The 25,959-nt window shown below is 48.8% G+C and overlaps 1 protein-coding gene across 6 annotated transcripts in view; it reads right to left on the bottom strand.

Moving 5' to 3' along the window:
- Positions 1-4,659: 4,659 nt before the first annotated feature.
- The window catches only part of LOC306927081 (small glutamine-rich tetratricopeptide repeat-containing protein alpha-like), a 35,307-nt gene continuing 14,007 nt past the window's right edge, over positions 4,660-25,959 (bottom strand). Inside the window, exons 6-13 of one of the 6 annotated variants that reach the window (XR_013790483.1) lie at positions 23,782-23,886; positions 21,545-21,680; positions 17,380-17,442; positions 16,237-16,274; positions 14,875-15,114; positions 14,153-14,280; positions 6,094-6,182; positions 4,663-5,998 (exon numbers count right to left, since the gene is read on the bottom strand). Coding sequence is in view for 3 of the 6 variants with exons in the window: in XM_079506720.1 (XP_079362846.1) it covers positions 14,172-14,280; positions 14,875-15,114; positions 16,237-16,274; positions 17,380-17,442; positions 21,545-21,680; positions 23,782-23,886 (691 nt within the window). In the remaining 3 variants the exon portion in view is untranslated. Of the gene's footprint in view, positions 6,183-14,152; positions 14,281-14,874; positions 15,115-16,236; positions 16,275-17,379; positions 17,443-21,544; positions 21,681-23,781; positions 23,887-25,959 lie in introns of all 6 variants that reach the window. The other 5 variants (XR_013790484.1, XR_013790485.1, XM_079506720.1 and 2 more) reach the window with 5 other exon arrangements.

Here is a 25,959-nt window from a genome sequence, read left to right as displayed (position 1 = left end):
GGCTCCGCGGCTCTCCGTGAACAGAGGGTATGTACATGTGCATCCCATGGAGGGCTTAATAAGCTGTCAGGGACCCTAGGGTGCCGTCGGCCAAACTTCAGAAACCGAGGGTTCCGAAAGGAGCTAGGGGGTTCCCCTGCTGCGTGGGGTAAAACACAAGGTAAACACACTTGGTGGTGAATCAGTTCATCTTTTTACCTGTAGCGGTGTTTCTTTCTGTGGTTGAGCTGCTAACAAAAAAAAGTCCTCCATCTTCAAACGTCTTCTTATTGTTCTGTCTGTGGGTTTTAGTTTTAGCAGCAGCTGCCGAAACAGAGAACACACACAAGAGTTGTGCACATGCGCACTAGCGCTGCAGGAGCCTGGACGGAGCGTGACGGTGCACGTACCATAAACGGTCACTAGAGGGAGCCATGGTACAGTGTAATACAGTGGAACAGCTGTACTGTGATCTGCAACCAAACGGACTAGTGACGGTACTGCTCAGAACAGCAGCTTCATACCAGTGGTTCCAAAACGGATTCTTGTCAAGGACCCCCAAATTGACACTAATGAGCCCGTGGACCCCCATAAGAGATGTTTACGGCTCTAGCAAACAGATTCTCAATCTGTTTAATTTCAAGGACTGGAACAAAATGGACCCGTTTTGTACACTCTCAGAGTTACAGACCCATAAGGGTCCATTTGGTTCCAAACTATATATAATTTAGCTGGGGACCCCCTGGAACTCCCTCACGGACCCCTGGGGGTCCCTGGAGCCCACTGGGAACCACTGCTTTATACCAGTGCATGCGGTTCTCAAGCCTTTTGATGTCAAGGACCCCCACATTTAATATGCGTTCAGGTGCGGACCCCCATCTGAACATAAAATGGGCCGCGGACCCCCATCTGAACATAAGATGGGCCGCGGACCCCCATCTGAACATGGGCCGCGGACCCCCATCTGAACATAAGATGGGCCGCGGACCCCGATCTGAACATAAGATGGGCCATATGCAAGATGTTATTTTATTATAATTTTTTCCAGTTGGTCACATTTTCCTCAATATGTTCAAATATCAGATCTTTGAGAAAGTGTAGCTTTTCAAATAGCCAATGTAGCCTACAGGTCCATCTCAAGTAATTTGAATATTTTGTAAAAGTTCATTTTCTTCCGTAATATAGTTCAAAAAGTGAAACGTGCATATATTCTCAATTCATTGTGCAGTATTTAAAACCTTTTTTGTTTTAATCTTGATGATTACGGCGTACAGCTCACGAAAATCTAAAAATCCTATCTCAATGAATAAGAATATTTTACGAGACCACAAAAAAATTATTTTTTTAAACGAGAAATTTCAACCATCTGAAAAGTATCTTAATGTAGGCATATGCAGTTATTAGGCAATACTGCACAATGGCATTTGGCCTGGGTCCTTATTGGTAGGTTAATATCCAGTTTATCTGTAGTGGTCGGCAATTAACCTATTGTTCAAGCTTCGCACTACAAATGAAATCACCAGTCCGCAGACTCCTCACTGGCCGATATTATTTATTATTGGATGCAGCAGAGCAGAGCCAACATATGATACATTTTAAAGTTGTTAACAGTGATATAAAAACATGAACAATCGGATAGATATCCGTGTAGACAGTAGTTTCCATGCAGGCGCAACCTGCATTTAATCACCTAATTATAGTAAAAAGTATATGCGCCAATGAGCGGTGACGAAGTCATCATTTCTCAAAAGCTCCGTTTCGCATGACCACACAGATCCACTTATCCGGATATTTTGGAAAATCTTCACTTATTTATCCGTTTCCAAAAACCTCCGTTTGAGTGTGGCTGAAAGGCCCAAACGCACAAAAACAATTACGTTTTGCAAAAGATCCATATAGGTGTAGCCCAGGCCTAAAGATCCATATAGGTGTAGCCCAGGCCTAAAGATCCATATAGGTGTAGCCCAGGCCTAAAGATCCATATAGGTGTAGCCCAGGCCTAAAGATCCATATAGGTGTAGGCCAGGCCTAAAGCTGCAGGCCATCAGCAGACAGAGGCCTGTATGCACTACTGTATGACACGATGGAATGGGTTTTTGTCCAGATTTATTTTCTTCTTCCTGGAAATAAAAACATCTGGGTTTCCGAGGCTACATTGATCCAAACAGCTGCTTCTGTCAGGAGTGCATCGTTCCACACAACGAGAATAGAACACCATCCATGACGCAAAATAACTATTTATATTTGATTTTACTTATTTTTCAGAGCGAATAATCTTTGGATGCAAGACGAGTGGGCAGTGCACCAACCTAATCAACAATCAATTTTAAATTGGCTTTTTTTTTTATGTAAAATAATTAAGAATAACCATTTGGGGAACAAAGGCCTGATATAACAAAGTGTTTTCACATTCACGTCGTCAACATCATCATCTTGCAGCAAAACGTTGTAGCAAATAAAATAAATCAAATATTAGGCCTTCAATGTCAAATGTTCAAATGATGAGATGAGATATACTGTATTGTCCCATGAGGGGAAATGGTTACTTTACATTTTGGGGATTCTCCGATCAGGTGTTTTGGGACCGATCCCAAATCACCCATTGTTTTCCTCATGATGGGGAGGGGGGGGGGGGGGAGAATGTTTAGGCCTGCCTGTCACAAAGAACAATGATATATCTGATTGACATTTATACCACTTAAATGGTGTAAAATATGTGGTAAATAGCCGGTTATGGGAGCATCTAAAGTTTATATTCTTTCAGAAGGCGCCCACTCTTCCAGATATCCAATCACCACCAGATTAATAATGTTTTAGGCTCCGCCCACTCTTCCAGATATCCAATCACCACCAGATTAATAATGTTTTAGGCTCCGCCCACTCTTCCAGATATCCAATCACCACCAGCTTAATAATGTTTTAGGCTCCGCCCACTCTTCCAGATATCCAATCACCAGATTAATAATGTTTTAGGCTCCACCCACTCTTCCAGATGTCCAATCACCACCAGATTAATAGTTTGATTTCACTATCACGGTTGTGTGGAAACGTCTTCCGTGATTGGTTGAGGAGCTGCGAGTGACACGACGACCGCTGCGGTGAGGAGGGGCGGGATTTACTTTGTGACGCACACGTTAACGCAGGCGAGGGATTGGACAAGTTGACCGTCAATCAACCAGGTGTGTGTTTGAGTGCAACACCACCTCACCCCCCCTCATATTAAACACAGCATTAACAACTGTTAAGCGTTATTCATAGTCTGGATTTTCGTTATTACAGCTGGTCACCTCACCACCGGAGCGGTGGTCGCCTCACCTCACCACCAGAGCGGTGGTCGCCTCGCCTCACCACCGGAGCGGTGGTCGCCTCGCCTCACCACCAGAGCAGTGGTCACCTCACCACCGGAGCTGTGGTCTCCTCACCACCGAAAATCTAGACTACCTTTAGCCGACAAAAATAGCCGTTCTACAAGCTCAGCTTTTATAAAATCAGCCATTTACCAGAGCACGGCGTGTATAAATTAAGCGTAACGAGCAATCGTGATAATCTACAAAACAATGTGGACGGGGTTTAGAGTTCCGTCTGAACGCCCGTGTTGTTTCTTCTGACGAGGCTCGACTGCGTCGTGTAGTTTTTGGTGATTAAGACGTAATAACAGAGGATGTCCGTCATCTACAATTTCGTACTCGGAAGTCGTTTCGCATCTCGTCGGCATGTCGCCGGAATGAAATATAAGCTATACGTTTAAGCCAGGGGTTCTCAACCCATGGGTCGCGACCCCTCGGGGGGTGGCCAAATTATTTTCAATTTATTTTTTGCAACTGAATGGCTGGAAAATGTAAATGAAAGTTTACATGCATACACCTTCCCTAATGTATATCTGGTTTCAGTATTTATTTATGGTGTATTGTCTCTATTATTAAGGTTATTGTAGCAGTCAATTTATATTGGGGAGGGGGCGGGGGTCCCGAGACATTGCCAAAGCATTTCCGGGGGGTCCCCGGCCAAAAACATTGAGAACCCCTGGTTTAACCAAACGTAGTACGTGCACGCGTGTGCATGTGCGTGTATGTCTGCGTACCTCCTCCACACTCAAAACAACCTCTGGCCTCCAACGTTGCAGAAAAGAAACACCATTTATTTCAGTGAATTCATTAAATTGTGTTTGTCAGTCATGTTTCGTTGCTCGAACCGAGTGGTTTTCAACCCTTTTCACATCAAGGTCCATTATTTATTTATTCAGCATCTGAGCCACCATTATTTTGATGACATTTAGCCTCTCAGACCCAAAACTATAAAGAATATGTTGTTATGTCGTTGACACACAACTCCATGCTGTTGGCAAACAATGATCAAAGAGAACAATTCTTCTACATTCTCTAATTGTGTAGAACTTCTTGTACATTAAGTAATGGCAGGTGTTTTACAATATTGTAACCCTTGAGCGTAAAATGACCCGTACGGGTCCGTTTGGTTTCAGTAAAATGACCCGTACGGGTCCGTTTGGTTTCAGTAAAATGACCCGTACGGGTCCGTTTGGTTTCAGTAAAATGACCCGTACGGGTCCGTTTGGTTTCATTTTACGCTCTTGAACGTTAACCCATGTTGTGGCGGGAACCCCTTTTGGTGTTTTAAGCATTATGTTATACTTTAGCTATTGAAAAATAGCAGATCTACAAGCTTGTAGATCTGCTATTTTTGAAAATCGAGGATTTAGAAGATTTTTTTTTAATTTTGAGGTCAGACCTAAATGGGTTAAATATCTAATAAGGTTGCATTAGGTTACCAACTCTCCATCATTTATAGCTGCAATTTAACAGATATACCCATACCGATAAAATAACTCCTGGACCGATATACCCATACCGATAAAATAACTCCTGGACCGATATACCCATACCGATAAAATAACTCCTGGACCGATATACCCATACCGATAAAATAACTCCTGGACCGATATACCCATACCGATAAAATAACTCCTGGACCGATATACCCATACCGATAAAATAACTCCTGGACCGATATACCCATACCGATAAAATAACTCCTGGACCGATATACCCATACCGATAAAATAAGAATTTGGACGACAGCCGATAGACATTTTGTTTACTTATTTTAGTCGTCATTTATTTCCCCCTTTTGTGCCCACGCGGGAAACAAATACATCTTCATTAGATATAAGAGATAGTGAGAAAAGAAAGTTCCAAATAGCCGACAAAGCATCCCCACAAACACACAAACTTAACTTAATTGCCGATATAATTGTCAACGAAAGCAAATATCGGCAGAAATATATATATATATATATATATATATATATATATATATATCTGCTGTCGGGAGGAAACCTCATAACTCCAAAATGTTCAAAATTTTTCAGGAAATTAGAAATGTATATTTTTCATGAAATTAAGAAAACCTTATATTTTTAAAACAAAGCAATACAGCCTCATCAAAGTTGGTGTTGTAACTTTATATATTGTCAATTACTTCCATGAGAGGGGGAGAGGTGGTGGAGTTAGTTGCTTTAGCAGACATTTTGAGGGTCCAATGGAGTTAAGAGGTTTTGTCCAAAGCACTTTTTACTACTTTCCATTGGTTCAATATTTTCGAAACAACACACAGACGTAAAGGGTGTTCAATAGCACTGATTTATGCAAAACAATAATCAAAAACGGAGTTATGAGGTTTCCTACCGACAGCTACATATGAGATATGGGCGCATCCCTAGTTTATTTGTTTGGACGAATCGGACGGGTTGCCTTGACGACAGCGTTGAATCAGGGAGGCGGGGCCACTGGTTCATGCAGTTATGGTTGGTTGACGGAACGCCGTCCTCAAGGACCCGCCTCCTTCTTCTTAAGGAACGCCCCCTTTCTCTCTTAAGGACCGCCTCCATCTCCTTAAGGACCGCCCCCTCTTCTTAAGGACCGCCTTCTCATTCTTCTTCTTCCAGTTGCAACAAAACAAAATCATACAGACGAGACGTTACATCCTGTACAGTCTGTCTCCACTCACACACACTCACACACTCTCTCACACACACACACACACACACACACACACACACACACACACACACACACACACACACACACACACACACACACACACACACACACACACACACACACACACACACACACACACACACACACACTCACTCACTCACTCACTCATACACACACCGGGATCATCTGTGAAGACAAGGAGACAACACGTCTAAGTAGAGTCTAGCCGGGGAGCCACAGGCCCAAAATTGGACAGGAAGTGTGATGGCGTACTTTTTTTTTTCAGAACTAAGAAACATCACTAGGATGCACCTGAGACGTATCCTCAGTGATGTATCCCGAGGTCACCTGAGACGTATCCTCAGTGATGTATCCCGAGGTCACCTGAGACGTATCCTCAGTGATGTATCCCAAGGTCACCTGAGACGTATCCTCAGTGATGTATCCCGAGGTCATCACCTGAGACGTATCCTCAGTGATGTATCCCGAGGTCATCACCTGAGACGTATCCTCAGTGATGTATCCCAAGGTCACCTGAGACGTATCCTCAGTGATGTATCCTGAGGTCATCACCTGAGACGTATCCTCAGTGATGTATCCCAAGGTCACCTGAGACGTATCCTCAGTGATGTATCCCAAGGTCACCTGAGACGTATCCTCAGTGATGTATCCCGAGGTCATCACCTGAGACGTATCCTCAGTGATGTATCCCAAGGTCACCTGAGACGTATCCTCAGTGATGTATCCCAAGGTCACCTGAGACGTATCCTCAGTGATCTATCCCAAGGTCACCTGAGACGTATCCTCAGTGATGTATCCTGAGGTCATCACCTGAGACGTATCCTCAGTGATGTATCCCAAGGTCACCTGAGACGTATCCTCAGTGATGTATCCTGAGGTCACCTGAGACGTATCCTCAGTGATGTATCCCAAGGTCACCTGAGACGTATCCTCAGTGTTGTATCCCAAGGTCACCTGAGACGTATCCTCAGTGATGTATCCCGAGGTCACCTGAGACGTATCCTCAGTGATGTATCCCAAGGTCACCTGAGACGTATCCTCAGTGATGTATCCCAAGGTCACCTGAGACGTATCCTCAGTGATGTATCCCAAGGTCACCTGAGACGTATCCTCAGTGATGTATCCCGAGGTCACCTGAGACGTATCCTCAGTGATGTATCCCGAGGTCACCTGAGACGTATCCTCAGTGATGTATCCCAAGGTCACCTGAGACGTATCCTCAGTGATGTATCCCAAGGTCACCTGAGACGTATCCTCAGTGATGTATCCTGAGGTCATCACCTGAGACGTATCCTCAGTGATGTATCCCGAGGTCATCACCTGAGACGTATCCTCAGTGATGTATCCTGAGGTCACCTGAGACGTATCCTCAGTGATGTATCCCAAGGTCATCACCTGAGACGTATCCTCAGTGATGTATCCCGAGGTCATCACCTGAGACGTATCCTCAGTGATGTATCCTGAGGTCATCACCTGAGACGTATCCTCAGTGATGTATCCCGAGGTCACCTGAGACGTATCCTCAGTGATGTATCCTGAGGTCATCACCTGAGACGTATCATCAGTGATGTATCCTGAGGTCATCACCTGAGACGTATCCTCAGTGATGTATCCCGAGGTCATCACCTGAGACGTATCCTCAGTGATGTATCCCAAGGTCATCACCTGAGACGTATCCTCAGTGATGTATCCCAAGGTCACCTGAGACGTATCCTCAGTGATGTATCCCGAGGTCATCACCTGAGACGTATCCTCAGTGATGTATCCCGAGGTCACCTGAGACGTATCCTCAGTGATGTATCCCAAGGTCATCACCTGAGCCGTATCCTCAGTTATGTATCCCGAGGTCACCTGAGACGTATCCTCAGTGATGTATCCCAAGGTCACCTGAGACGTATCCTCAGTGATGTATCCCAAGGTCATCACCTGGGACGTATCCTCAGTGATGTATCCTGAGGTCATCACCTGAGATGTATCCTCAGTGATGTATCCCGAGGTCATCACCTGAGACGTATCCTCAGTGATGTATCCCGAGGTCACCTGAGACGTATCCTCAGTGATGTATCCCAAGGTCACCTGAGACGTATCCTCAGTGATGTATCCCAAGGTCATCACCTGGGACGTATCCTCAGTGATGTATCCCAAGGTCATCACCTGGGACGTATCCTCAGTGATGTATCCCGAGGTCATCACCTGGGACGTATCCTCAGTGATGTATCCCAAGGTCTTCACCTGGGACGTATCCTCAGTGATGTATCCCGAGGTCATCACCTGGGACGTATCCCCAGTGATGTATCCCGAGGTCATCACCTGGGACGTATCCTCAGTGATGTATCCCGAGGTCATCACCTGGGACGTATCCTCAGTGATGTATCCCGAGGTCATCACCTGGGACGTATCCTCAGTGATGTATCCCGAGGTCACCTGAGACGTATCCTCAGTGATGTATCCCGAGGTCACCTGAGACGTATCCTCAGTGATGTATCCCGAGGTCATCACCTGAGACGTATCCTCAGTGATGTATCCCGAGGTCATCACCTGAGACGTATCCTCAGTGATGTATCCCAAGGTCACCTGAGACGTATCCTCAGTGATGTATCCTGAGGTCATCACCTGAGACGTATCCTCAGTGATGTATCCCAAGGTCACCTGAGACGTATCCTCAGTGATGTATCCCAAGGTCACCTGAGACGTATCCTCAGTGATGTATCCCGAGGTCATCACCTGAGACGTATCCTCAGTGATGTATCCCAAGGTCACCTGAGACGTATCCTCAGTGATGTATCCCAAGGTCACCTGAGACGTATCCTCAGTGATCTATCCCAAGGTCACCTGAGACGTATCCTCAGTGATGTATCCTGAGGTCATCACCTGAGACGTATCCTCAGTGATGTATCCCAAGGTCACCTGAGACGTATCCTCAGTGATGTATCCTGAGGTCACCTGAGACGTATCCTCAGTGATGTATCCCAAGGTCACCTGAGACGTATCCTCAGTGTTGTATCCCAAGGTCACCTGAGACGTATCCTCAGTGATGTATCCCGAGGTCACCTGAGACGTATCCTCAGTGATGTATCCCAAGGTCACCTGAGACGTATCCTCAGTGATGTATCCCAAGGTCACCTGAGACGTATCCTCAGTGATGTATCCCAAGGTCACCTGAGACGTATCCTCAGTGATGTATCCCGAGGTCACCTGAGACGTATCCTCAGTGATGTATCCCGAGGTCACCTGAGACGTATCCTCAGTGATGTATCCCAAGGTCACCTGAGACGTATCCTCAGTGATGTATCCCAAGGTCACCTGAGACGTATCCTCAGTGATGTATCCTGAGGTCATCACCTGAGACGTATCCTCAGTGATGTATCCCGAGGTCATCACCTGAGACGTATCCTCAGTGATGTATCCTGAGGTCACCTGAGACGTATCCTCAGTGATGTATCCCAAGGTCATCACCTGAGACGTATCCTCAGTGATGTATCCCGAGGTCATCACCTGAGACGTATCCTCAGTGATGTATCCTGAGGTCATCACCTGAGACGTATCCTCAGTGATGTATCCCGAGGTCACCTGAGACGTATCCTCAGTGATGTATCCTGAGGTCATCACCTGAGACGTATCATCAGTGATGTATCCTGAGGTCATCACCTGAGACGTATCCTCAGTGATGTATCCCGAGGTCATCACCTGAGACGTATCCTCAGTGATGTATCCCAAGGTCATCACCTGAGACGTATCCTCAGTGATGTATCCCAAGGTCACCTGAGACGTATCCTCAGTGATGTATCCCGAGGTCATCACCTGAGACGTATCCTCAGTGATGTATCCCGAGGTCACCTGAGACGTATCCTCAGTGATGTATCCCAAGGTCATCACCTGAGCCGTATCCTCAGTGATGTATCCCGAGGTCACCTGAGACGTATCCTCAGTGATGTATCCCAAGGTCACCTGAGACGTATCCTCAGTGATGTATCCCAAGGTCATCACCTGGGACGTATCCTCAGTGATGTATCCTGAGGTCATCACCTGAGATGTATCCTCAGTGATGTATCCCGAGGTCATCACCTGAGACGTATCCTCAGTGATGTATCCCTAGGTCACCTGAGACGTATCCTCAGTGATGTATCCCAAGGTCACCTGAGACGTATCCTCAGTGATGTATCCCAAGGTCATCACCTGGGACGTATCCTCAGTGATGTATCCCAAGGTCATCACCTGGGACGTATCCTCAGTGATGTATCCCGAGGTCATCACCTGGGACGTATCCTCAGTGATGTATCCCAAGGTCTTCACCTGGGACGTATCCTCAGTGATGTATCCCGAGGTCATCACCTGGGACGTATCCCCAGTGATGTATCCCGAGGTCATCACCTGGGACGTATCCTCAGTGATGTATCCCGAGGTCATCACCTGGGACGTATCCTCAGTGATGTATCCCGAGGTCATCACCTGGGACGTATCCTCAGTGATGTATCCCAAGGTCATCACCTGAGACGTATCCTCAGTGATGTATCCCAAGGTCACCTGAGACGTATCCTCAGTGATGTATCCTCAGTGATGTATCCCGAGGTCATCACCTGGGACGTATCCTCAGTGATGTATCCCGAGGTCATCACCTGAGACGTATCCTCAGTGATGTATCCTGAGGTCATCACCTGAGACGTATCCTCAGTGATGTATCCTGAGGTCATCACCTGGGACGTATCCTCAGTGATGTATCCTGAGGTCATCACCTGGGACGTATCCTCAGTGATGTATCCCGAGGTCATCACCTGAGACGTATCCTCAGTGATGTATCCCGAGGTCATCACCTGAGACGTATCCTCAGTGATGTATCCCGAGGTCATCAACTGGGACGTATCCTCAGTGATGTATCCTGAGGTCATCGGGGTTTCCTAAGACGTATCCTCAGTGATGTATCCCGAGGTCATCACCTGAGACGTATCCTCAGTGATGTATCCCGAGGTCATCACCTGGGACGTATCCTCAGTGATGTATCCCGAGGTCATCACCTGGGACGTATCCTCAGTGATGTATCCCGAGGTCATCACCTGGGACGTATCCTCAGTGATGTATCCCAAGGTCATCACCTGAGACGTATCCTCAGTGATGTATCCCAAGGTCACCTGAGACGTATCCTCAGTGATGTATCCTCAGTGATGTATCCCGAGGTCATCACCTGGGACGTATCCTCAGTGATGTATCCCGAGGTCATCACCTGAGACGTATCCTCAGTGATGTATCCTGAGGTCATCACCTGAGACGTATCCTCAGTGATGTATCCTGAGGTCATCACCTGGGACGTATCCTCAGTGATGTATCCTGAGGTCATCACCTGGGACGTATCCTCAGTGATGTATCCCGAGGTCATCACCTGAGACGTATCCTCAGTGATGTATCCCGAGGTCATCACCTGAGACGTATCCTCAGTGATGTATCCCGAGGTCATCAACTGGGACGTATCCTCAGTGATGTATCCTGAGGACATCACCTGGGACGTATCCTCAGTGATGTATCCCGAGGTCATCGGGGTTTCCTAAGACGTATCCTCAGTGATGTATCCCGAGGTCATCACCTGAGACGTATCCTCAGTGATGTATCCCGAGGTCATCACCTGAGACGTATCCTCAGTGATGTATCCCGAGGTCATCACCTGAGACGTATCCTCAGTGATGTATCCCGAGGTCATCACCTGAGACGTATCCTCAGTTTTGTATCCCGAGGTCATCACCTGAGACGTATCCTCAGTGATGTATCCCGAGGTCACCTGAGACGTATCCTCAGTGATGTATCCTGAGGTCATCACCTGAGACGTATCCTCAGTGATGTATCCCGAGGTCATCACCTGAGACGTATCCTCAGTGATGTATCCCGAGGTCATCACCTGAGACGTATCCTCAGTGATGTATCCCGAGGTCATCACCTGAGACGTATCCTCAGTGATGTATCCCGAGGTCATCACCTGAGACGTATCCTCAGTGATGTATCCTGAGGTCATCACCTGGGACGTATCCTCAGTGATGTATCCTGAGGTCATCACCTGGGACGTATCCTCAGTGATGTATCCTGAGGTCATCACCTGAGACGTATCCTCAGTGATGTATCCTGAGGTCATCACCTGGGACGTATCCTCAGTGATGTATCCCGAGGTCATCACCTGAGACGTATCCTCAGTGATGTATCCCGAGGTCATCGGGGTTCTGGGTGTTTAAACGTCATACCCCTCACTCGGGTGACCCAGTCGGGGTTGATCAAGTCCCGACTTACGTCCCAGTAGCTACTATACCCTCGATCAGTCCCATTAGGGAACAACCAGGGACACACAATCCGCTGCTCCAGAACTACTCTGCCGGTACCGGGCGTGCCATCCGGCGCGTGGAGGGACTAGGCACTGTGGGTTGACTCCTGGCCGGGCTCTTCCTACGTCTCACCAGGTCCTCTCCTGCTCTCACCAGGAGGACGACCAGGACCTGTGCGTTGCACCAGATTCCAGCACCAGACACTTCATTCGGGAGTGGTGGATTCTGCAGGCTCCACCAACAGGGTAACGGTGGTGCCAGAAAATGTGAAAGCACCAGTTTATATTCCATCCAGGTCCCGGCCTAGAGCACCGGTTATATTCCATCCAGGTCCCGGCCTAGAGCACCGGTTATATTCCATCCAGGTCCCGGCCTAGAGCACCAGTTTATATTCCATCCAGGTCCCGGCCTAGAGCACCAGTTTATATTCCATCCAGGTCCCGGCCTAGAGCACCGGTTATATTCCATCCAGGTCCCGGTCTAGAGCACCGGTTATATTCCATCCAGGTCCCGGCCTAGAGCACCGGTTATATTCCATCCAGGTCCCGGCCTAGAGCACCAGTTTATATTCCATCCAGGTCCCGGCCTAGAGCACCGGTTATATTCCATCCAGGTCCCGGTCTAGAGCACCGGTTATATTCCATCCAGGTCCCGGCCTAGAGCACCGGTTATATTCCATCCAGGTCCCGGCCTAGAGCACCGGTTATATTCCATCCAGGTCCCGGCCTAGAGCACCGGTTATATTCCATCCAGGTCCCGGCCTAGAGCACCGGTTATATTCCATCCAGGTCCCGGCCTAGAGCACCGGTTATATTCCATCCAGGTCCCGGCCTAGAGCACCGGTTATATTCCATCCAGGTCCCGGCCTAGAGCCCATTGAAAAAACTCATTGTACTGGAATTGAGCTCAAATTGAGTTGATCATACAAAACATTGATGTTTTTGGAGCTCAATACAAATAATAAGGGCCTTTCTCGGCCCCACCGCTCTCCCACTGTTTATGTTGTGTTTAGGATCCAAGATGGCCGCAGCACCAGGAGGGGGTGGGGCAGAGGTGAGTGGGCGGGGTCGACATATGCCCTCACTGGGCTGCATTCAAGACACTTGCCTTGTGTCTGACACCTGACTTGTGTTCTGCCCCCCCCCCCCCCCCCCCCCCCATCAAACAAAATGTTTGGTCAAACCATATGGGCTTCCATTGGAAATGCATTGGAGCGGCCATTAAACACAGACACAAGACAAACGCAAGACAGGTGTCTTGAATGTGTGAACGCAGCCGAGTAAGGGCATATGTCAACCCCACCCGCTCACCTCCACCCCCTCCTGGTGCTGCGGCCATCTTGGAAACTAAACACAATATAAAATAATTGGAGAGGGGTGGGGTCGAGAAAGGCCCTTATTGGAGACCGCCCTGGACCGCTTCAGCCGCTGTGATCACTGACCATGTATCTAGGGTGGGTGCACCCCTGAAATGCTTCCCCTGTATCTAGGGTGGGTGCACCCCTGAAATGCTTCCCCTGTATCTAGGGTGGGTGCACCCCTGAAATGCTTCCCCTGTATCTAGGGTGGGTGCACCCCTGAAATGCTTCCCCTGTATCTAGGGTGGGTGCACCCCTGAAATGCTTCCCCTGTATCTAGGGTGGGTGCACCCCTGAAATGCTTCCCCTGTATCTAGGGTGGGTGCACCCCTGAAATGCTTCCCCTGTATCTAGGGTGGGTGCACCCCTGAAATGCTTCCGTGTTCCCGGAAGTGCGTCAATTGTGTCGGTCTCGCTTCTTAAAGGAGCCGTGCGAGCTGACAACGGTGGCAGTCGGAGCCATTAGGAAGTTTAATTACCTCACTTCCTGTGGGCGTGTCATGGCTGCTCCTCGTTGGCGCTGGGCGTCCGGCTGCGGATCTGACTCCTGAGCTGTTCGATCAGCTCTGGATTCTGCTGCTGCATCTGCTGGGCGAACTGCTGCCCCCTGTGGAGGGGAGGGGAACATACACCTTATGAAACACTGCCCCTTGTGGAGGGGAGGGGGATATACACCTTATGAAACACTGCCCCTGTGGAGGGGAGGGGGATATACACCTTATGAAACACTGTCCCCTGTGGAGGGGAGGGGGATATACACCTTATGAAACACTGCCCCTGTGGAGGGGAGGGGGATATACACCTTATGAAACACTGCCCCTGTGGACGGGAGGGGGATATACACCTTATAAACACTGCCCCCTGTGGATGGGAGGGGAATACACCTTATAAAACACTGCCCCCTGTGGAGGGGAGGGGATAAACACCTTATAAAACATCTGCTGAGCGGACTGCTGCCCCCTGGAGGAGGGGGACATACACCTTATATGATGTCACAACCTGTTCTGTGTCCCTATTGGTTAACGTCCAGTGATGTCACAACCTGTTCTGTGTCCCTATTGGTTAACGTCCAGTGATGTCACAACCTGTTCTGTGTCCCTATTGGTTAACGTCCAGTGATGTCACAACCTGTTCTGTGTCCCTATTGGTTAACGTCCAGTGATGTCACAACCTGTTCTGTGTCCCTATTGGTTTAACGTACGCCTGAATGAGTCCAGTAATGTCACCGCCCGGAGAGGCTCCGCCTCCTGCCGCCGGCGCTGCCGGCGCCACCGAGGCCCCGCCTCCGGCCGCGGCTCCGCTCATGGCTCCGCTCATAGCTCCGCTCATGGCTCCGCCCATGGGTCCGCCCATGGGTCCGCCCATGGGTCCGCCCATGCCCCCGCCCATGCCAGCGGGCGCTCCCATTGGTCCGTATTGTCCTGCCATCATCCCAGACATCCTGGAGAGTTAAAGAACAGTCACAGTATTTACATTAAATTATTGACCCGTTCTGGGCAGGAACCCCTTTGTGTTTTAAGCATTATGTTATACTTTAGCTATTGAAAAATAGCAGATCTACAAGCTCGTAGTGCGGCAGAGAGAGAGAGAGAGAGAGAGAGAGAGAGAGAGAGAACTCAGCACAGAGCTCGGTAGCATCTGTCTTTGGCTCTCCGACAACAAATTGTCACTGCACCTTGGGAAAACTGAGTCTATTCTGTTTGGTTCAAGTCATAACCTCAACAAGTCCCCGGGCTTCACAGTTAGAGTGGGTGACAGTGTGGTCACAAATAGGGAAGAGGTCACTTACTTGGGTTGTATACTAGATAACAAACTCACGGGTGAAAAAATGGCAATGAAAGTGATCTCAAAGGTCAATCAGTTTCAGGACACTCAAGGGAAAAAATGCTTTTTACTACGCAGCCACTACTCTGTGGAATGCACTCCCTCCAGCCCTGAAATCCCTAAATTCTATTGCAAGATTTAGGAAAGATCTGAAATCATGGCTCCATCTACACACTAACTGGTCATAGTTAGCTTCCGACCCTGGATAGCCCATCTCCCATGCTCTGGACTATTCTCTCAGGGTACCTCTTGTCCTATGTATATAGCTCCCAGCCTTATATATAAGGATTATTTATTATATGTTCCATGGTTGTTTTGTTTGTACAGTATGTTTGTGTATAGTTTCATGTTACAAAGTGGACCACAATGGAAACAAGTGAAGGCTTTTTTGTGTCTAAGTCCATTTGGCGGGTTTTTTTAATGTCATTTTCTGTAATTTTCTTAAACTGCCAATAAAGTATTCTATCTATCTATCTCTCTCTCACAACTAATTATGTTACACTGAGAGTACATGGGTTCTTATACGCAGTTATTTTAGTTTGTATGTTGTGTTAAATCAGTTTGGACTCAGAATGTTGTTTCAAATCAGTTTGGACTCAGAATGTTGTTTCAAATCAGTTTGGACTCAGAATGTTGTTTCAAATCAGTTTGGACTCAGAATGTTGTTTCAAATCAGTTTGGACTCAGAATGTTGTTTCAAATCAGTTTGGACTCAGAATGTTGTTTCAAATCAACTCACAGCTGTTGCACCTGAGGGTTGTTCATCAGAGACGAGGCCTGGAACACAACACAACAAAACACAACCGTCACTGTTGAGACAGACAGAACACACTCATTCTTTAATACAACATGGAATTGAGGACAAAATCTTATCCGACGACAACCAAACATTATTTTAGATTTGGGTCTGAGAGGCTAAATGTCATCAGATGGTGGTCGGTGGCTCAGATGGGTCTGAGAGGCTAAATGTCATCAGATGGTGGTCCGTGGCTCAAATGGGTCTGAGAGGCTAAATGTCATCAGATGGTGGTCCGTGGCTCAAATGGGTCTGAGAGGCTAAATGTCATCTAATGGTGGTCCGTGGCTCAAATGGGTCTGAGAGGCTAAATGTCATCAAATGGTGGTCCGTGGCTCAAATGGGTCTGAGAGGCTAAATGTCATCACATGGTGGTCCGTGGCTCAAATGGGTCTGAGAGGCTAAATGTCATCAGATGGTGGTCCGTGGCTCAAATGGGTCTGAGAGGCTAAATGTCATCTAATGGTGGTCCGTGGCTCAAATGGGTCTGAGAGGCTAAATGTCATCTAATGGTGGTCCGTGTCTCAAATGGGTCTGAGAGGCTAAATGTCATCAGATGGTGGTTCTGTGGCTCAAATGGGTCTGAGAGGCTAAATGTCATCAAATGGTGGTCCGTGGCTCAGATGGGTCTGAGAGGCTAAATGTCATCAGATGGTGGTCCGTGGCTCAAATTACGAAATAAATAATTAAACCTCGATACAAAAACCGTTGAAAACCACTGTTTTAGAGCTGCAATATGGATTCATTTGAATGAATTAAACATGATTTGGATCAGTACAGTGAAATATCTCTTCTTCACAACTCCTCGCATCAACACAGTTTTAACCCATTCTGGGCGGGAACTCCTCTTGGTGTTTTAAGCATAATGTTATGCTTTAGCTATTGAAAAATAGCAGATCTACAAGCTCATAGCGCGGCACAGAGTGTCACGCTACGAGCTTGTAGGTCTGCCATTTTTGAAAAATCATGATAATGTTGTGCAAATCTTTGAATATATATTGTTTCAGAGCGAACGTTTTAACTCAAATCAAATTTCACTTTGGGGTCTGGAGGTAAAATATTTAAATGTAACAGTTTGAATCTCACCATGTTCATGAATCCAGGGTTACCCAGTAAACCGGCCAGGTCCACTCCACCCATCCCTGCTGTCTGGAACACACAAAACAAACACCCCCATCACTACTAGGTCTAACTCCACCCACCCCTGCTGTCTGGAACACACAAAACAAACTCCCCCATCACTACTAGGTCTAACTCCACCCATCCCTGCTGTCTGGAACACACAAAACAAACACTCCCATCACTACTAGGTCTAACTCCACCCACCCCTGCTGTCTGGAACACACAAAACAAACTCCCCCATCACTACTAGGTCTAACTCCACCCATCCCTGCTGTCTGGAACACACAAAACAAACACCCCCATCACTACTAGGTCTAACTCCACCCATCCCTGGTGTCTGGAACACACAAAACAAACTCCCCCATCACTACTAGGTCTAACTCCACCCATCCCTGCTGTCTGGAACACACAAAACAAACACCCCCATCACTACTAGGTCTAACTCCACCCATCCCTGCTGTCTGGAACACACAAAACAAACACCCCCATCACTACTAGGTCTAACTCCACCCATCCCTGGTGTCTGGAACACACAAAACAAACTCCCCCATCACTACTAGGTCTAACTCCACCCATCCCTGCTGTCTGGAACACACAAAACAAACACCCCCATCACTACTAGGTCTAACTCCACCCATCCCTGCTGTCTGGAACACACAAAACCAACACCCCCATCACTACTAGGTCTAACTCCACCCATCCCTGCTGTCTGGAACACACAAAACAAACACCCCCATCACTACTAGGTCTAACTCCACCCATCCCTGCTGTCTGGAACACACAGAACAAACACCCCCATCACGACTAGGTCTAACTCCACCCATCCCTGCTGTCTGGAACACACAGAACAAACACCCCCATCACTACTAGGTCTAACTCCACCCATCCCTGCTGTCTGGAACACACAAAACCAACACTCCCATCACTACTAGGTCTAACTCCACCCATCCCTGCTGTCTGGAACACACAAAACAAACACCCCCATCACTACTAGGTCTAACTCCACCCATCCCTGCTGTCTGGAACACACAGAACACACACCCCCATCACTACTAGGTCTAACTCCACCCATCCCTGCTGTCTGGAACACACCAAACAAACACCCCCATCACTACTAGGTCTAACTCCACCCATCCCTGCTGTCTGGAACACACAGAACAAACACCCCATCACTACTAGGTCTAAGTCCACCCATCCCTGCTGTCTGGAACACACAAAACAAACTCCCCCATCACTACTAGGTCTAACTCCACCCATCCCTGCTGTCTGGAACACACAGAACAAACACTCCCATCACTACTAGGGATGCACTGAATATTCGGCCACCGAAACGATTCGGCCGAATAGTGGCAAAAATCACACCTGTGTGAACTGAGCGGTGCAAGGGTTAAACAGGTTAGGGTCTTACAGGACTAGATGTCTGGGTAGAGGGTCTAGGGCGGTTAGGGTTTTTAGGGCTCCATTTTCATCACCGCTAAACCCCTTAACCCTTTAAACCCCTTATCCCTAAACTTCTTTACCTTTTTTTTGTTTTACTATTTTGAAAAACATTTTTGAATAGTTCAACTAGCCAATCTACATTGACACGTTGTGAGCTTGTAGACTGGCCATTTGAACTATTCAATAATGTTTTGCAAAATAGTAAAAAAAGGAGAAGAAGTTTAGGGATAAGGGGTTTAGCGGTGATGGAAATGGAGCCCTTAGGGTCTTACAGGACTAGATGTTAGGGGTTAGGGTTTAGGGTATAGGTTAGGGTGTTACAGGACTCTGGGTTAGGGTTTAGGTTAGGGTGTTACAGGACTCTGGGTTAGGGTCTCACAGGACTCTGGGTTAGGGTTTAGGTTAGGGTGTTACAGGACTCTGGGTTAGGGTTTAGGTTAGGGTGTTACAGGACTCTGGGTTAGGGTTTAGGTTAGGGTGTTACAGGACTCTGGGTTAGGGTTTAGGTTAGGGTCTCACAGGACTCTGGGTTAGGGTTTAGGTTAGGGTGTTACAGGACTCTGGGTTAGGGTTTAGGTTAGGGTGTTACAGGACTCTGGGTTAGGGTCTCACAGGACTCTGGGTTAGGGTTTAGGTTAGGGTGTTACAGGACTCTGGGTTAGGGTCTCACAGGACTCTGGGTTAGGGTTTAGGGTCTCACAGGACTCTGGGTTAGGGTTTAGGGTCTCACAGGACTCTGGGTTAGGGTATAGGTTAGGGTGTTACAGGACTCTGGGTTAGGGTTTAGGGTCTCACAGGACTCTGGGTTAGGGTTTAGGGTCTCACAGGACTCTGGGTTAGGGTATAGGTTAGGGTGTTACAGGACTCTGGGTTAGGGTTTAGGGTCTCACAGGACTCTGGGTTAGGGTTTAGGGTCTCACAGGACTCTGGGTTAGGGTATAGGTTAGGGTGTTACAGGACTCTGGGTTAGGGTCTCACAGGACTCTGGGTTAGGGTTTAGGTTAGGGTGTTACAGGACTCTGGGTTAGGGTCTCACAGGACTCTGGGTTAGGGTTTAGGTTAGGGTGTTACAGGACTCTGGGTTAGGGTTTAGGTTAGGGTGTTACAGGACTCTGGGTTAGGGTTTAGGTTAGGGTGTTATAGGACTCTGGGTTATGGTCTCACAGGACTTTGGGTTAGGGTTTAGGTTAGGGTGTTACAGGACTCTGGGTTAGGGTCTCACAGGACTCTGGGTTAGGGTTTAGGGTCTCACAGGACTCTGGGTTAGGGTATAGGTTAGGGTGTTACAGGACTCTGGGTTAGGGTTTAGGGTCTCACAGGACTCTGGGTTAGGGTATAGGTTAGGGTGTTACAGGACTCTGGGTTAGGGTTTAGGGTCTTACAGGACTCTGGGTTAGGGTTTAGGGTCTCACAGGACTCTGGGTTAGGGTATAGGTTAGGGTGTTACAGGACTCTGGGTTAGGGTTTAGGGTCTCACAGGACTCTGGGTTAGGGTTTAGGGTCTCACAGGACTCTGGGTTAGGGTATAGGTTAGGGTGTTACAGGACTCTGGGTTAGGGTCTCACAGGACTCTGGGTTAGGGTTTAGGTTAGGGTGTTACAGGACTCTGGGTTAGGGTCTCACAGGACTCTGGGTTAGGGTTTAGGTTAGGGTGTTACAGGACTCTGGGTTAGGGTTTAGGTTAGGGTGTTACAGGACTCTGGGTTAGGGTTTAGGTTAGGGTGTTATAGGACTCTGGGTTATGGTCTCACAGGACTTTGGGTTAGGGTTTAGGTTAGGGTGTTACAGGACTCTGGGTTAGGGTCTCACAGGACTCTGGGTTAGGGTTTAGGGTCTCACAGGACTCTGGGTTAGGGTATAGGTTAGGGTGTTACAGGACTCTGGGTTAGGGTTTAGGGTCTCACAGGACTCTGGGTTAGGGTATAGGTTAGGGTGTTACAGGACTCTGGGTTAGGGTTTAGGGTCTCACAGGACTCTGGGTTAGGGTTTAGGGTCTCACAGGACTCTGGGTTAGGGTTTAGGGTCTCACAGGACTCTGGGTTAGGGTTTAGGGTCTCACAGGACTCTGGGTTAGGGTATAGGTTAGGGTGTTACAGGACTCTGGGTTAGGGTTTAGGGTCTCACAGGACTCTGGGTTAGGGTTTAGGGTCTCACAGGACTCTGGGTTAGGGTTTAGGGTCTCACAGGACTCTGGGTTAGGGTTTAGGGTCTCACAGGACTCTGGGTTAGGGTATAGGTTAGGGTGTTACAGGACTCTGGGTTAGGGTTTAGGTTAGGGTGTTACAGGACTCTGGGTTAGGGTTTAGGGTCTCACAGGACTCTGGGTTAGGGTTTAGGGTCTCACAGGACTCTGGGTTAGGGTATAGGTTAGGGTGTTACAGGACTCTGGGTTAGGGTTTAGGGTCTCACAGGACTCTGGGTTAGGGTTTAGGGTCTCACAGGACTCTGGGTTAGGGTTTAGGGTCTCACAGGACTCTGGGTTAGGGTATAGGGTCTCACAGGACTCTGGGTTAGGGTATAGGTTAGGGTGTTACAGGACTCTGGGTTAGGGTTTAGGGTCTCACAGGACTCTGGGTTAGGGTTTAGGGTCTCACAGGACTCTGGGTTAGGGTTTAGGGTCTCACAGGACTCTGGGTTAGGGTATAGGTTAGGGTGTTACAGGACTCTGGGTTAGGGTTTAGGGTCTTACAGGACTCTGGGTCTCCATCTTCTGCTCAGCGATCCTCAGGTTGGATCTGTATGTGTCGTTGTCGGGGTCCAGCTCCAGAGCTTTCTTATAGTAATGTACGGCTTCTGTGTGCTTGTTGAGGCTGGCCAGAGCCAAGCTGAAACATATAATAAAATATATATAGAGAAAAGCTGAAACATATAATACAATATATATAGAGCCAGGCTGAAACATATAATACAATATATATAGAGACAAGCTGAAACATATAATACAATATATATATAGAGCCAGGCTGAAACATATAATACAATATGTATAGAGCCAAGCTGAAACATATAATACAATATATACATTACTATAGTAATGTACTGCTTCTGTGTGCTTGTTGAGGCTGGCCAGAGCCAGGCTGAAACATATAATACAATATATATAGAGCCAAGCTGAAACATATAATACAATATATACATTACTATAGTAATGTTGAGGCTGGGCAGAGCCAAGCTGTTAAATAGTATCACAATTATACATAGTTAAATAAAACTAATGTCATTATAATGTAGTTCAATAAGCCAGCTTAGGTGGTTCAGACATCTGGTTAGGATGCCTCTGAGGCGTCTCCATAGGGAGGTCGTCGATGCACGTCCCACTGGGAGGAGACCCCGGGGCAGACCAAGGACCACGTCCCACTGGGAGGAGACCCCGAGGCAGACCAAGGACCACGTCCCACTGGGAGGAGACCCCGGGGCAGACCAAGGACCACGTCCCACTGGGAGGAGACCCCGGGGCAGACCAAGGACCACGTCCCACTGGGAGGAGACCCCGGGGCAGACCAAGGACCACGTCCCACTGGGAGGAGACCCCGGGGCAGACCAAGGACCACGTCCCACTGGGAGGAGACCCCGGGGCAGACCAAGGATCACGTCCCACTGGGAGGAGACCCCAGGGCACACCAAGGACCACGTCCCACTGGGAGGAGACCCCGGGGCAGACCAAGGATCACGTCCCACTGGGAGGAGACCCCCGGGGCACACCAAGGACCACGTCCCACTGGGAGGAGACCCTCGTGGGCAGACCAAGGATCACGTCCCACTGGGAGGAGACCCTCGTGGGCAGACCAAGGATCACGTCTCACTGGGAGGAGACCCCGGGGCAGACCAAGGATCACGTCCCACTGGGAGGAGACCCTCGTGGGCAGAACAAGGACCATGTCCCACTGGGAGGAGACCCTCGTGGGCAGACCAAGGATCACGTCCCACTGGGAGGAGACCCCGGGGCAGACCAAGGATCACGTCCCACTGGGAGGAGACCCTCGTGGGCAGAACAAGGACCATGTCCCACTGGGAGGAGACCCTCGTGGGCACACCAAGGACCACGTCCCACTGGGAGGAGACCCCGGGGCAGACCAAGGATCACGTCCCACTGGGAGGAGACCCCGGGGCAGGCCAAGGATCACGTCCCACTGGGAGGAGACCCCGGGGCACACCAAGGACCACGTCCCACTGGGAGGAGACCCCGGGGCAGACCAAGGTCCACGTCCCACTGGGAGGAGACCCCGGGGCAGACCAAGGACCACGTCCCACTGGGAGGAGACCCCGGGGCACACCAAGGACCACGTCCCATTGGGAAGAGACCCCGGGGCAGACCAAGGATCACGTCCCACTGGGAGGAGACCCCGGGGCAGACCAAGGACCACATAGGGTTTTTCAAGAAAAGTGTCAGGATTTAGAAGACATTGGGTTAATAGAGTGAACATCCTACCCCATGCGTCCGTAGGCCTTGCTGTAATAAAGTAATAGATTACATCCTACCCCATGCGTCCGTAGGCCTTGCTGTAATGAAATAGATTACATCCTACCCCATGCGCCCGTAGGCCTTGCTGTAATAAAGTAATAGATTACATCCTACCCCATGCGTCCGTAGGCCTTGCTGTAATAAAGTAATAGATTACATCCTACCCCATGTGTCCGTAGGCCTTGCTGTAATAAAGTAATAGATTACATCCTACCCCATGCGTCCGTAGGCCTTGCTGTAATAAAGTAATAGATTACATCCTACCCCATGCGTCCGTAGGCCTTGCTGTAATAAAGTAATAGATTACATCCTACCCCATGCGTCCGTAGGCCTTGCTGTAATAAAGTAATAGATTACATCCTACCCCATGCGTCCGTAGGCCTTGCTGTAATAAAGTAATAGATTACATCCTACCCCATGCGTCCGTAGGCCTTGCTGTAATAAAGTAATAGATTACATCCTACCCCATGCGTCCGTAGGCCTTGCTGTAGGTCGGGTCGATGCCGATGGCCAGTTCACAGTCCTGCACCGCGCCCGCATAGTTCCCTAGCTTACTGTAGGCTGCAGCCCTGTGCACGCACACACACACACACAATGACGCGCACACACACACACAAGGACGCGCGCACACACACACACACAAGGACGGACACACACACACACACAAGGACGGACACACACACACACACACACACACACACACACACACACACACACACACACACACACACACACACACACACACACACACACACACACACACACACACACACACACACACACACACACACACACACACACACACACACACACACACACACACACACACACACACGTGTCAATGGAGTGCGTATCTCACATGGTCACAGCAGTCTGTAGTTTAGTAGCCTCGATACCCAGGCTTTCATTTCGTCTGCGCGAAAAATGAAAGCCTGGATTTCCGCATGGGCTGCACTGGCCTAAACGTGGGAGTCAACCCTTCCGCGTAGGCGTCGCTTCAAATGATGTGACGTCAGGGCTCTGAGCGGTGTGCACGCGTCAAAATAACACCGTGAGGAAATCATTACCAGTGCTTCTGGTCAACACAATAACAGTGCTGCACTGGGGGGGGGGGGGAGGAGAGACCGGGGCTGACGGACAGATCGGTGAACCAATCAGATCAGGGTGTGCGCAAATCTGAGCCGCGGCCCTCCCATCTAGGCCAGAAATGTCTAGCGTTAGCTCAGGCTAGTAGTTTAGTGTCTTGCTCATGGACACGTAGGCGGGTGGGGGGGGAGCCGGGGATCGAACCTGGAACCCGAGAGTTCAGAGGTGAAAGGTCGTACCTGTTACAGTAGTAAACAGGGGTCAGAGGGGTCAGAGGTCGTACCTGTTACAGTAGTAAACAGGGGTCAGAGGGGTCAGAGGTCGTACCTGTTACAGTAGTAAACAGGGGTCAGAGGTCGTACCTGTTAGTAGTAAACAGGGGTCAGAGGTCGTACCTGTTACAGTAGTAAACAGGGGTCAGAGGGGTCAGAGGTCGTACCTGTTACAGTAGTAAACAGGGGTCAGAGGTCGTACCTGTTAGTAGTAAACAGGGGTCAGAGGTCGTACCTGTTACAGTAGTAAACAGGGGTCAGAGGGGTCAGAGGTCGTACCTGTTACAGTAGTAAACAGGGGTCAGAGGGGTCAGAGGTCGTACCTGTTACAGTAGTAAACAGGGGTCAGAGGTCGTACCTGTTAGTAGTAAACAGGGGTCAGAGGTCGTACCTGTTACAGTAGTAAACAGGGGTCAGAGGTCGTACCTGTTACAGTAGTAAACAGGGGTCAGAGGTCGTACCTGTTAGTAGTAAACAGGGGTCAGAGGTCGTACCTGTTAGTAGTAAACAGGGGTCAGAGGTCGTACCTGTTACAGTAGTAAACAGGGGTCAGAGGTCGTACCTGTTACAGTAGTAAACAGGGGTCAGAGGTCGTACCTGTTAGTAGTAAACAGGGGTCAGAGGTCGTACCTGTTAGTAGTAAACAGGGGTCAGAGGTCGTACCTGTTAGTAGTAAACAGGGGTCAGAGGTCGTACCTGTTACAGTAGTAAACAGGGGTCAGAGGGGTCAGAGGTCGTACCTGTTACAGTAGTAAACAGGGGTCAGAGGGGTCAGAGGTCGTACCTGTTACAGTAGTAAACAGGGGTCAGAGGTCGTACCTGTTACAGTAGTAAACAGGGGTCAGAGGTCGTACCTGTTACAGTAGTAAACAGGGGTCAGAGGTCGTACCTGTTAGTAGTAAACAGGGGTCAGAGGTCGTACCTGTTAGTAGTAAACAGGGGTCAGAGGTCGTACCTGTTAGTAGTAAACAGGGGTCAGAGGTCGTACCTGGTACAGTAGTAAACAGGGGTCAGAGGTCGTACCTGTTACAGTAGTAAACAGGGGTCAGAGGTCGTACCTGTTAGTAGTAAACAGGGGTCAGAGGTCGTACCTGTTAGTAGTAAACAGGGGTCAGAGGTCGTACCTGTTACAGTAGTAAACAGGGGTCAGAGGTCGTACCTGTTACAGTAGTAAACAGGGGTCAGAGGTCGTACCTGTTACAGTAGTAAACAGGGGTCAGAGGTCATACCTGTTACAGTAGTAAACAGGGGTCAGAGGTCGTACCTGTTACAGTAGTAAACAGG

Source organism: Electrona antarctica (assembly GCF_951216825.1).
Source record: "Electrona antarctica genome assembly, chromosome: 7".
Taxonomy (NCBI): domain Eukaryota; kingdom Metazoa; phylum Chordata; class Actinopteri; order Myctophiformes; family Myctophidae; genus Electrona; species Electrona antarctica.
The sequence above is the reverse complement of the archived record's forward strand: the minus strand, read 5'-3'. Positions and strand labels throughout refer to the sequence as shown.